General features: G+C 41.1%; 1 protein-coding gene across 7 annotated transcripts in view; it reads left to right on the forward strand.

The window, feature by feature from the left end:
- Positions 1 to 14,170, forward strand: part of ANK2 (ankyrin 2) — a 302,460-nt gene that overhangs the window by 211,813 nt on the left and 76,477 nt on the right. For all 7 annotated transcript variants that reach the window (XM_082254226.1, XM_082254220.1, XM_082254221.1 and 4 more), the window contains 2 exons: positions 5,042 to 5,068; positions 11,694 to 11,715. In XM_082254226.1, coding sequence (XP_082110352.1) covers positions 5,042 to 5,068; positions 11,694 to 11,715 — 49 coding nt within the window. The remainder of the gene's footprint in view (positions 1 to 5,041; positions 5,069 to 11,693; positions 11,716 to 14,170) is intronic.

The following is a 14,170-nucleotide window of genomic DNA, read 5'->3' on the forward strand; positions in this document are numbered from 1 at the left end:
GGTCCTGTAATAAATTGAAGAAAACAGGGCAACATTTTCTTTATTGTCCTGAAATAAGGAGCAATGGAAGTAGAAAAAACTACTTTCAAGGATATGGGGTTGTCAATTATTGTCCATTGAGGGACACAGCTTAATAGAAATGAAGCAACATAGGGTTATACTGCCACCCACAGGAGAAACAGACACTAGGTATATAAAAATTGAAGGCTTACCGCTTTCACAGAAGTTTCAGTGATATATATTTTTTTTTATGAATGCCTATTGGAAAAAATGTTGCAAAATTGCAAACCCAATTATAATCCCTCCCTCCTCACACCTGCTCAAATTCCCTTTGTGTCCTCAGGAAATTGGATGTGTTTTCATCAGTATTGTTTGCCATTAGAAACATTTCTTTATTATCAACCAGGGCTTGACAAATTTGCTTGAAATTTAGGAGCAAGCTAAAAAAGTTAGGAGCCAGTTTGTTTTTCCACGAGTGCCATACACACGGGCAGAATGGCGGCCAGTTTTTATTGAACCGGCTGATGTTGCCTGGCATTCGGCCTAGTGATACAGTAACTTGTGCCACCTTAGGCCCCTTTCATATGGGCACCTCTGCTCAGCAGAATCCGCTTGCCCAGAGGGGATTTCTCCGCTATTCCCAGCTGAGCAGGCAGATGACAGGTCCTGTCCGCTCGGCTATGCAGAGCGAACACTAACACAGTCCTACTCTCCTCTATGGGGCAATCGGATGGAAATGGACTGCCTGTCCATTTCCATTCGATGCCATCTGAATCGATCCACCAGACGGATGGAAAATAGAACCACCATCCGTCTGTTTTTGGCGCACAGGATCAGATGGCGGCAGTTGTCAGCGGACATCCGCCACTCCATAGAGAAGACTGAAGGGTCCGATCAGGTCCCCCTGAAAATCTAACAGGTGAACCTAATCCAACAGACTTTGTGAAAGGGGCATTCGGCTGTGTGGCATGACAGGGAGAGAATGAAAAATAATAAAACATTAGTTTTCATGAGAAAAAATAATAAAAAAAAACTGCTTCCATCGTTGTGAGGTTGTAAATGGAACTGGGGCCATTCCAACCAGCTGCCCCACACTCTCTGTCCACTCACTGGTAAGGACAGGGCGCCTGATCAAGCCCACAACCCCTTCTCTTTGGAAAGAGATGGGCGGGCAGTGAGAGCAGGCAGAGGGAACCATCAGTGCCGCCAGTGACTACTTGTTGCATCCCTGGCCACCACAACAGGGTGCCAGTTCCCTAATGTAGGGTAAGCGTCTTGCTCCAGCAGGCCGCAAATCCGCGGCTTTAATTACCTGCTGGTGGTTACTGCTGGCTGGTACTGCTGGTGGTTACTACTGGTGAGTACTGCTGGTGGTTACTGCTGGTGGTTACTGCTGGCTAGTACTGCTGGTGGGTACTGCTGGCTGGTACTGCTGGTGGGTACTGCTAGCTGGTACTGCTGGCTGGTACTGCTGCTGGGTACTGCTGGCTGGTACTGCTGGTGGTTACTGTTAGTTGGTAATGCTGGTTGGTACTGCTGGTGGTTACTGCTGGCGGGTACTGCTGGCTGGTACTTCTGGCTGATACCCCTGCTTGTACTTTTGGCGGGTACTGTTAGCGGGTACTTCTGGTGGGTACTGCTGGCTGGTACTGCTGGTGGGTACTGCTGATTGGTACTTCTGGCTGGTACTGCTGGTGGGTACTGCTGGCTGGTACTGCTGGTGGGTACTGCTGGTGGGTACTGCTGGTGGGTACTGCTGGTGGGTACTGCTGGCTGATACTGTTGGTGAGTACTGCTAGCTCGTACTTCTGGTGGATACTGTTGGCTGGTACTGCTGGTGGGTACTGCTGGCTGGTAATGCTGGCTCCTCTGAGAGACATCAATGGAGTGTGAGGAGCGGAACTGGAGGAAGCATGCAGAGCCGATGCTTCCTGTATCTCTCCTCTCACAGGCGGAGTGCATTTGATATCACTCCGCCTGTGATAAGATGGAGCTGAAACTATACAGGAAGCATCAACACCGTTCTGACAGCGGACAGCACGGAGCTGGGATATTACAGGGCACTTGCGGGTGTCAGGCACCTGCAGCCCACATGCGGGAGACTCCCGCACCTCGCAGGAGACTTGGGATGTCCGACATGTGGAGAGGACACCTGCCGCTATTTCTAGTCGCCAATGTGACCTGGCGCCTGGGGTTTGTCGAGCCCTGCTATCAACAGCTGTTGGTAGATTCATGCATGTGGGAAATCCTGAAAATCTCTCCAGTCAGTCAGTCAGCGAATGCTGGTAGATTCATGCTAGATACTGAAATTCTGGAAGTCTCTCTGGTCAGCCAGCGACTGCTGGTAACTTTATGCTGGATACTGAAATCCTGGAATTTCCAGTCAGCCAACAAGCACAGGTTTACCCAATCCATTAGTACTGTTGTTTTCTTTGTGATTGCTCTAAATTCTTTGAAGTTTCCCCACTTGGCTAAGAAGCACAGATTTTTAAGTTCATTAGTATACTGGTGATTTGGTCCTGCAGTTGGCAGTGGCTACAGGACTCCATTTCTGTTCAGCGCAGTATGTCTGGGGGTTCCTTAGTTATCGGTTCCAGAGCTAAAGTCGTTTTTCTGACCCTGGGCAAAAATTCTATTACCGGTATACAGTGTTATTTTTTTAGATTTGTGCTCTTGTAATCTAAAGCGAAAAGTCTTCAAAATATCCTGCATAATTGCCTCTCTTCTTAAGGTTGCTCTGAGCTGCCCCGTCAAGCAGGTTAGTATGCTCTGCAACAGCCATTACTTACCTGCGTAGTAACAATCACTGGTGGGATCCAGCAAAATCTGTAAAAGAATTGGGAACCGTAAAAACATGGCAATGCAAAAGTTTAAATAAAAGCTGTTTACTGTGCAAAGGAATTTCCCTTTAGCTTAATGAAAGAAACTAATGTAACGGATCAACCGACACCCCGACCAGGCACCTCCATTGACGGATGCTCCTAGTGCTTCTAGAGGGCTCCAAGCACTCCACCAGACACCATAACCGCCTCAGACCCCACGAACCGCCACAGCTTGGTTAGGGTCTCGCCGTCTCCTACCCACCCTGGACCTATGACAAGGCTCCAGGTTCCCGTGGGTGAACCTCTCTTTCCCCAGAGAGGGCAGCAGGAACAAGCTCTACACAAGCTCTTACAAGAGCTTAGTGATTATCCAAGGGAGTATGGAAGACCATAGCAATCCCTTGTAGCATATTCCCCCAATAAGAGACAGGACTCTAGATTGAGGGTGAACTAGAACTCTTTATTGAATCAAGAAACAGACTTTTATACAGTTTTCCCTGACAAGGTTACCACCCAGGTGGACCTTGTGAAGAACTGGACGTGACATTCGCAATCCAATAGAAACAGGGTTTTACAGTCAGTCATTCCCATACAGTGTACACAATCCCTCCCCCATAACCTAAACAAATTTTCTAGCCATCTGGACAGAACAATGTGAGGTTATTAACATTAGCCAATGGGACGGCACAATCCACATTCCCTCCCAATACACAAACAATAGGACAAGGCTGCCAGTGACAGTCTGTGTGTCTCTCTCACATTGAAGCTGGAATACACATTATCCCAATCCACAAACAATAGGCAAAACCTGTCTGACATTGAGGGATATGTAATACACACATTATTTAGGAATTGCAGATTTCATAGCAATGGGAATAAACCTTCATATTTCTATATGGAGATATTGCTGACAAATATGACTGTCCCATCTGAAGCAATTCAAACCATTAATTATTTGTTTTTCACTTCCAGTGATGGTGAATACCGTCACAGCGAAGCTCTGCTGACTTCCATCATCCAATCATGTGTAAGCAAAAATACAGTTTTTTAATTTTTCTTGCCCACAATCACTAAGCAAAAGGAAAATTCCATTGCAACGTGAACATCCTATTTGCCTTGAATAAATCAACCCTCTTAAACATAAGAAAATATTGAATAGATGATAAATGAGTCACAGAATGATTTAAAACCATAAGATTGGTTGTAATTTAAAGCTGGACTCCAGGCAGATATAATAGACACACATTAATGAAGCTCTATAATCTTTAGGACAGCCTTAAATGTATTTTTTTAATGCAAAGAGTGTGACAGTATTCACGTCAACGGAGGTGCCCAGTCGGGGTGCTGGTTGATCCGTTACAAAGAGTATAAGTACAGGCGGTCTCCGGGTTACAAACATCCGACTTACAAACGACTCCTACTTACAAACAAAGAAAGACAACAGGAAGTGAGGAGAAATCTCCCCCTAGGAAGGGAAATTCACTCCTGTAAGAGTTCTCATGGGAAAAAGTTGTCTCCACTGAAGCTTTATCACTAATTCTTGTTTCCACAACAACCCAAAATTTTCAAAATGCAGTTGTCATAGGTACAGAAAGTGAGGTGAAATCTTCTGCACAGGGGTACAGACAGCAAAACGAATGTTACAGAGGTGTTACCCTTCCCTATGCTATCCAAAAAATGTAAAGATGATTCTTTTGGCTCGATCTAAACTTAAAAAATGTGCCTGTTCCTACTTACAAACAAATTAGACTTCAGAACAAACCCACAGTCCCTGTCTTGTTTGTAACCCGGGGACCGCCTGTACATTAATTTGATTTGGTATGTGAGAGGAAGAAACAGCACAAATAACCAATCGGTTCATTTGCTGACAAAAAGCATGCTACTAGGAGGAGAAAGCATAATCGCTGTGCTGCTCCTCTTTTCATTGCCCAGCCATAGACTGGGGTAGATGCAGGACACTCTGGGCTCAGGAGAAGTTGGTTAAATGATGCTAATCTTGAGACTGAGGACATCTTGTGGCAGAAAAGAGGATGTAGGGGAGAGTTCTAGATTGAAAGTGAATATTGCAGCAAAAGCTGGTTTTGAATTTTGTCTTTTAAAGGGTGATTCTTATTTGTCTTTTTATTTTTGTTTGGAGTTCTACTTTATTGTGATGTATACATAATTGGTTTTCTTTCTCTTTTTACCATTCTATCTACTTGCGATCTTGTATTATGAAGGAGTCTGAATCAGATCAAGAAGATGAGGTAATACTATTCTTGGATAAATTCTTAGTATTTTTCATTTAGTTATGTTTATAAGAGCTACTCAGAAAGGGCTATTCTACCAAAAACCTGATATTTTACTTTTGGAAAATTCTGGCAGTTATTCCACCTGACAGCTTCTCTCAAGGACTCAAGGAGTCCCTGTTTCTGCACATCTGATGTTGTCAATATGAGATCCCTCAACTTTTTGAATTTAAATGTAAATGTGTTGTATATCATGAATAACAGAACGGAGTGCTGAAGCAAACATAGGTTTGTGTGGAAGTGAAAAATCCAATATGTATAGGACACCAGGGACTGGTGCAGCCTTCCTGGCTTAACCCGTAGCTAAAATATCACTCTTAGAGTTTGATTTACTAAAAATCTGGTACAGCTGTGCATGGTAACCAATCTGTTTCTAACTTCAGCTTGCTCAATCAAGGTTTGAAAAAAAACCTGGAAGCTGATTGGTTTCTATGCAGAGCTGCACCAGATTTTGCACTCTCCAGTTTTAGTAAATCAAATCCTATGGGGCTCATGCAGGCTTTAAAAACGCTGCTTCTACAGTTTTGTATTTTGCCTGTAGAAACAGCTTAATGTTATCCTATGTGTCTATACGCCTTAGGACGATTAAAGGCATATTTTAAGCTCAGTGTTTAGAGGTAGAAAAAAACCCCCATGGTTTGCCTTTTTGGAGCTTTCTGGCAGAAAAAAATGCTAAATACAATTAAACTTACCTAAACGTGTATAAAACGTTCTGTATAAACATATTTTTTCTGCCAAGGGAACTGGGCTTTTTATAAGCTCAGTGTGCACGGAGTCATAGATTGACTAGTCCTTTTTCTAATGATTTCATTGATTTTAAATTATATCAATTGCAATGTTAGTTTCTTTGACAAAAGATTTTCATCAAAATGTTCAATCAGTGGCCTTTTTACAGTGATGAAAACTAAACTAAAAGTACACCACAAAAGTACTCCACTGACTAAAACTATCATGACAATCAATTCCATTTTCGTCAAGAATGCACACAAAATGAAAAGGGAGGAACGTTTACCCATGTGAACTTCCGATTTCCCTGGAGCGCCGTCTGTGTAGGGCCCGTGAGTGCTTCTGCTCCCAGCAAGCAAGTAGCAGCACTATGCATTACAGGCCTCCAAACGAGTCCAGACTCAGGACTGTCCAGAGCAGAGCACTGTTAGTGTGTACATTACAGGCCACCTCTCAGACCACTGTCCAAGTGTGCATTACAGGCCTCCTCAGATCACTGGTCAGAGCACTGTGTGCATTACAAGTCTCTTCAGACTGTCCAGAGCACTGTCTGCAATGCATTACAGGCCTATTCCTCAGACTGTCCATTTCCAGAGCAATATGTGCATTACAGGCCTCCTCGGACCAACGTCAAGAGCACTGTGCAGCATTACAGGCCTCTTTAGACCACCATCCAGAGCATTGTGCAGCATTATAGGCCTCCTCAGAACACTGTCCAGAGCACTAGGAACTACAGGCTGCCTCAGACCACCATCCAGAGCACTGTGCAGCATTACAGGCCTCCTCAGACCTCTGTCCAGAGCACTGTGAATTACAGGCCTCCTCAGACCACTGTCCAGAGCACTGTGCAGTATTACAGGCCTCCTCAGACCACCATCCAGAGCACTATGAATTACAGGCCTCCTCAGACCACTGTCCAGAGCACTGTGCAACATTACAGGCCTCCTCAGACCACTCAGAGCACTGTGCATTAAAGGGCTCCTAAGAACACCTTCCAGAGCATTCTGTGCATTACATGCCTCCTCTGACCACCGTCCAGAGAGTGGTGCTGCATTACAGGCCTCCTCAGACCATCCAGAGCAGCTAAATCTGTGTCTGTGAGTTTGTTAAAACCTTAATACCATAAATAATAACATGATGTTAGATTTTGTTTACTTCAGAAGTATATACTGAGTTTGGAAATTCTGGAAAAATGCATGATTCATGCATTAGAATTTAACTAAACCCATTCGATTTTAGATGACTAAAATGTAGGACATTCCGCTTTCCCTTGAGCTCCACCCGTGAGTGCCAGCAAGCAAGCAAGTCCATAGCGTGCGTAGCAGTCAGCACTGCAACATTACAGGGCTCCTCAAGTGACTGTCTAGAGCAGCACTATGCATTACAGGCCTTCGAACTATGCATTACAGGCCTTCAAACAGGAGTTCTGATTCAGGACTGTCCAGAGCAGATCACTGTGTGTTTGTACAATACAGGCCTCCCCTCAGACCACCGTCCAAAACACTGTGTGCATTATAGGCCTCCTCAGGCCACTTTAAGAGCACTGTGAATTACAGGCATCCTCAGACTAGCATCCAGAGCATTGTGCAGCATTATAGGCCTCCTCAGACCACCGTCCAGAGCCCTGTGCAGCATTTCAGGCCTGCTCAGACCTCCGTCCAGAGCACTATGAATTACAGGCCTTCTCAGACCACTGTCCACAGCACTGTGCAGTATTATAAGCCTCCCCAGACCACCATCCAGAGCACTGTGCAACACTACAGGCCTCCTCAGACCAACCAGAGCACTGTACATTATAGGCCTGCTCAGACCACCATCCAGAGCGCTGTTCAGCATTACAGGCCTCCTCAGACCATCCACAGCAGCTAAATCTTCATCTGTGAGTTTGTTCAAACCTTAATACCATAAATAACAACATAATATTATATTTTTTTACTCCAGAAAAATATAATTCGTTTGGAAATTCTAGGGAAATGCATGAATAATACATTATAATGTAACTAAACCCATTAGATTTTAGTTTACTAATGGATTTATTATGAAGGACATTTTAGTCGACTGAAATCTACTGCTATTTTTAGTTGACTAAATACTACGAAAACAATTGCAGATGACTAAAATGGGACTAAAACCAAAATGGCATTTTAGTATAAAGACTATGAATAAAACTAAATCAAAATTTGATGCCAAAATTAACATTGATCAAATGTCTCCATTGATCTGATTGCCATTAGATGAGCTTTGATTTGTGGCTCTTCACTTTTGCACTTTTTTTTTTTTTTTTTTAATATAAAAAATGGACTAATGTTGCATGAAAGTGAGTTGTTTGATTTTTTGGCATTACATTAATTGTTTGAAGCATCCTATATGCCTGGAACCTTTGCATTTAGCTCTTTTCTAAACCACAACAGATCAATCTAAAATTCATGGCTTTCTATTATAGCCAATGTGTCACTCCTCTAGTAGCAGAAGGATCCTAGAACTGTTAAAATTATCCAATAATGGCAAAAGCAGCCTGCAGCTACCTCCATTTATACCTGGAAAAGGATGGGGAACATCTTTGATCATTTTGGAAATTGTAGTTATATTCTAATCATTCACAAACTGCTAGCACTCACTAAAGTAAAATCCTTATGACATTTTACATATATGTAAATTATTGAAAGGAACTTGGCCTAAGAGAAATACCAAGGCTGCCACTGCTGGTTACCTTTTGAAAAATGTGTACTGCTGGAGAGTCATGCTTAGTTTCTGACATAAAACATCCATGTAGTCAGTAAAGTGAAAGTAAAGTTGAAACTTTACATACATAAAGCTCAATTTACAAAGATTTAAAGTGGAACTAATCCTGCCTATCCTTTACAGCCATGGAAGCTGCCATAATAGCCTCTGATTGATAGGCAGTTGCCATAATGCTTCACATGTGATCCGTTATGAAACTAGCCATTTAAAGGCTTAACAGGACGGTTGAGAGCACAAGCAACTTTGCCCGTTATCATTCACAGCATGCCTTGAGTGCAACTGTGTTAGGAAACAAATTGATGGGTTTATTTCTGCTTCAACACCACCCTCAGGCTGACCATACACTGTACAATCTAATTGTACAATCTCTGTATAGGCTTCTTTAGATGTACCAAAATGATGTAATATAAGGACAGACCTTAACAAACCATTAAACCAATTTTTGAAGGAGGGTAAAATAAATATTAATGCCCGAACACAGTTTTGTTTTTTTTAGTAAAGATTAGTGTTAGCAAAACTGTACATATAATCACAACTAATTAGTGTATCCAGGTGAATTATACCTTGTTTCTTTCAGGACAAATTGGAATTTCATTTGGTGCTAAATAGTAATGGATATCTCCTGCCAGGAATATTGGCACAAAAAGAGTAATTTTTTTTTAAATTTAGCTGTATATGTCTTGCTATTGCCATAACCTACCACCCAAAATACATTCTCTTGCTCCTGACAATCAAAGCATTATCACGTATGTGTATGTATATTTGTTGTTTGTACCAGTAGTAGGGCCCAGAAACAATAGTGCGCCTTTTGCTTCATTTTCATCCTACCTAAAACACACTGACACTAACTGACAGTGATACTAAATTAAAAAGTGCTGTTTTTTTATCTAACCTAAAATACACTGAGCCTGACCCTTTGACTCTGACCAGGACTTTTGACCCCAACATTGACTTTAACCTCGACACTGACCTAGATCGAACCCTTTACTTTCTGTCTTCTCATTGGTACCAGTCCTGTACCTCTTGGCGAGAGCTTGGTCTCTCTGCTGGGAGCCTGCTCTCAGCACAAACACAACGGCACATACAGGGGTTGGACAAGAATATGGAAACTCTACATGATTTACAGGTGTTAAAGTAATGAGATGTTTCACGTTGAAAGTGGAAGTGATGTAACATGGGACGGTAGGGGGCATAAACTCCAAACATACAGAGAACACTAGCCACACCAAACTGGATCAATAACGGCCACGGCCTTGATTATTATATTTCACAAATATAAACAATTAACAATTCACTATAACTCTTTTAACCACTTCCGGACCGCCCGCCGCAGTTAAACATCGCTACTTTGATGTTAAATACTGGGGTTATGGCAGCAGATAGGTGCCATAACCCTGATATTTTTATACTGGGCAGGTGGTCCTCTTTCTCATAAAAGTGGTCCCAGCGGTGGATTCACCGCAGAATCACTTTTATGGACCGCGGGAGAGGTGCCCCCCCATCCCGCACTTCACGGTTGTTTTCCCCGCTTACCCCGGTTACTATTTAATTTTTAATGTTTATGCGAATCCATAAGGTTAGAAATTTTCAGAGGGTTGTTCAGACATGTTTTTTAAATAATGCTAATTCCCTTGTGAAAAAAAAAGCTTTTAAATACTCTAGAGTGTGTTTATTCTTGTGAAAATGTGACCATTCTAACTCTTTCTGTGCCTGTGACCTGTACTGAGCATACCAGGGCTTTGGGGAGTGTTGAAGCTGCGGTGTCTGTTCACTGTGGATGATGTCACTGTCAGCCTCAGGGTTATGGGGCACTCTTAAGACTGGTACACACGTAAAGTTTTTTTTTCATTCAAGTTCAAGTTCAGTTTCATTCAGTGAAAGATCACTCTAACACAAACATTGTTATTGCGGCGTGTTCTGACAGGGGGACTGCCCCCCCCCCCCAACAGAACACACTGATTAGCGCTGACAGCTGTTGACTGCCAGTGCTGATCGGATGCTTGTTTTCCAGCATGTCTCTTCGACAAAAGCCTTCAATTTTAATCCTGTGTGTACCCAGCCTAAGAGAAACACTGTTAACCAGGTATGAAGGCATGGCTGTTCCTGTGCATTGGTACAATGCTCTGCAGTCCCAATGCAGGAGTGTATAGGAGGGTGACAGCGCGTCGCTACCACAGCATTAGGAGACTGTGGTAAGTATTGTTACTCATTCACATGAAAGGGAAGAAACTGGCAGAATCAACAGGTGTTAACTCTTCCCAAACAATGCCAAGTAGAAAAATGTATTGGTATATTTAACATGCAGTAAGGGACCAGTTTGGAGCACCTTAATTTTTGGATTTACATACAATTTATTGTAAGTATTAGTGTATGAGAATATATAAATTCATCTAAACGTATTTATAAGTTGACAAAGAATTCCGGATTGCTTTACAATTAAATAAAATGACTTGTTTATTAATAAAATGAATGTTTATTTCTAATCTGATAAAAGAGTCAATGGATGACTTTATTGATGTTTTCAAATTGTGTTTCCCATAGAGTGATAACTGTACTTCTGTTGGTGCAAGATCTAAATCTGGGCAGAGTACAATAGGTTTGGGCTACTAAAAGAGAGACTATGATAGGAGCCATTGAAAAATGTGCTCATTCTGCTGACCAGTACCAGAAATTAAACAGAGGTAAAACAGTGGCCCAGAAGTGTCTCATTCTTTAGGCTGCAGTACTCCTTTTCTATGGAGTAGTGTCTTTATAAGGCCTATAAAAAAATTTACTTATAGGTCAGGTAGCAATGGCAATGTATTACATACATAAAAGAGACACATGGGTATTGAGAGAGACTATGCATAGATTCAAGTGGAAGTATAACAGTGGTACAGCTGAAACATATGCTGGCATTTGTAGGAAAAGATGCATGTTGCCTGCAAGAAACCAACTCAGTAACACATCGAAAGCTGTGACAGTGTTAGAGCACTGATGGGTAAGAGTGCTGTAGAATTATTCTTGGCATATTACACATGCAAATATTTTATCATTACATGAATTATTATTATTTATTAATATTATCATTTCTGTATGATCATTTTATTTATTCACCGCTTTTCCTTTATTTTAGGGAAATCTCAACTCTGAGAAGAGTAAGTTATACAATTTATATTGCTAAAAATTAATTTTGTTTTGATTTTGTTAAACTAAAGCATGCAGTATTCAAGCAGGCTAATTTTCACTAAACTAATACTAATGCTGCTTTAATGAAAATGCTACACATAATATACTAGCACTGTACCAGTAACCTTATGCAGGGATGTAAGCTATAACATTACCTTTTTAACTGCTAAAACCCTTCTTCCCTGTTACTGACTTATCCTGTTACCTTCCCTGTTATTCCTGCTACAACGCCCATTCCACTTTATGTTCCGCTGTGCATCCGTTGACATGACATTATCATATCATTAACCAGCTAAATTACTGTATCAGTTTGTCTGGCATCACCTGCTGTCCTGAAAGGTTTTCTCCTGGCATTACCTCTAACCCTAATCAAATGGACATTGTGATGCTTGGTCAAAACAGATACTGTCTCTTTGCATTAGATGACAGTCAACATTACTGTGGTGAAGTTCAAAGGCAAGTCCAGGCAACAAGTAGAATCAGGTACCACTATTGCTACCTGGAAAATACATTACCTGTAGTAAAATTAGAAAATCCACTCAAATCAGAATGTGATGTATTATACACTTCTTCTAGAAGGGAATGTAGCTTCTTATCAGAGGATTCTATGCAATCTATCACTTTGAGCTTAGAACCAGAAAACTTACTGGCATACATTTTCCCATGTTCAGAATCAGGGTATGAGTGAATCAGGCTTCTTCCCTTGAGGAATTCTCTGGCAATTTTATGGTCATAGAGTCTGGCTCTAATCCAGACACCTGCAAGTCTCAATATCCTTATCAGCTAGGAAGCCCCTGCTCATTGCAGTAGTTGATTTAACTAAGCTAGACTAAGGTAGTAACATTTCTCAAAAGGTTATTTTGGTAACATCTACGTAATAAAGTATGCCTTAGGCTGAGCTGGAGAGCAGTCTGGGTATGTGAAAAATACAGTCCACATTGTATATATATATATATATATATATATATATGTCATTAGCAAACAGTAGTAGAACCAGGTACTGCAATAAAAAAAATATTATAAAAAGAGGGTCAGTTTCACAGTCAAGCAAGTAACATTTTCAGAAGAACATTGTTTATATTCCACAATAGTTACACAAAATATAAAAATGGCCAAGAATATCATATCTGAGATGCCATACCACAGTAACTCTGTTTCACTAGACCTTAAAAAATACAGAATTTCCAAATTGGCAGATCCTGGCTATGACGTCCTTCATAGATCAAAAAGAATAACCGCTGCACTTCACCACAGTATGTTGCAGATTTCTTTTCATATCATTTTATTTCCAGGTTATGATGGCAAACATAACCTGAACTTGTAGCCCCTTTGCTTTGCATGGAAATAACTTGACTTACATATACAGCGTGTGTGTGTTCTGTGTGGATGTTTCTGACCTTTTGTTTGCTGTGCATAACATCTTGTATTTCAAATCATTTTCTGTTGAGTCATAAATTTTCCTCTTTTACCTTTTGATTTTCAAATCAAACCACACCTTATGTGTTCTCAACATTACGAAGATTTTCCAGAGAGAACCTTATAAACATAAAAACACAGTTGCAGACAATCATTCCTCCCATGATTCCTTCCTAGATGGAATTCTGGTTTTCAGCTGGTCCCTGTAATTTTGTCACCAGCTCTTTTGCTGTAAGAGAGGATTTCATGCTTTTATCTAAAAAGACAATTTAAGATAACCATAGACATGAGATGATTTGTTGTTTAATCCAGGTTAAACAGGGAAACATTCATATAGCCATTCATATAGCCTTTGGTAAACCAGCCCGGCCTTAAAATAAGACTAACTACAAGATTATATTTTTAATGCATAAGCATGCACACAAGGCCAAAACTATTATTTATTTGCCAGCGTTTCTACAGATTGACATTGCAGTGGTTGGATCTTTCAACATGCATCCTGTGTCTACTGGTGCCCTATTGATTGTCTTGGACAGGGTACATGATTGCTTTGCAGAACAGAAGAGGGTTAAATAAATACTTACATTTTCTGACCTTTAAGGAATACCATTTTATAATGGCTATAAATACTTAGCAATGAATAATAGGGGAATTCCAGTCAAATGCAAATCTCAGTAATCAGTTAAGTTGTCCTTCAAAAAGAGTTCAACTTGCCACTTGACAGTGATCTCCACAGTGCTTATGTGTTTTGCCAACAGCTGTTACAGACCATTGCAGTACAGTAAAGAATACAGTTCTGCTAAATGCACCATGGAGATGGCTGACAGTGTGTAGAGCATACATGGAATTTGTCCTGGCAGAGTATAAGTCTGCTTATGCAATGGTCTCATCTTAAAATACTTCTGCCCCCCTAAGCTTGGAAAGTACTATATCCTAAATTCATATTCTAATTGTATTACCAAATTAAAGTAAAAGAGTAAAAGTGAAGCTAAAGTAAAAGCATTGATT

The sequence above is a fragment of the Pelophylax lessonae genome (genome assembly GCF_965119305.1).
Source record: "Pelophylax lessonae genome assembly, chromosome: 1".
Taxonomy (NCBI): domain Eukaryota; kingdom Metazoa; phylum Chordata; class Amphibia; order Anura; family Ranidae; genus Pelophylax; species Pelophylax lessonae.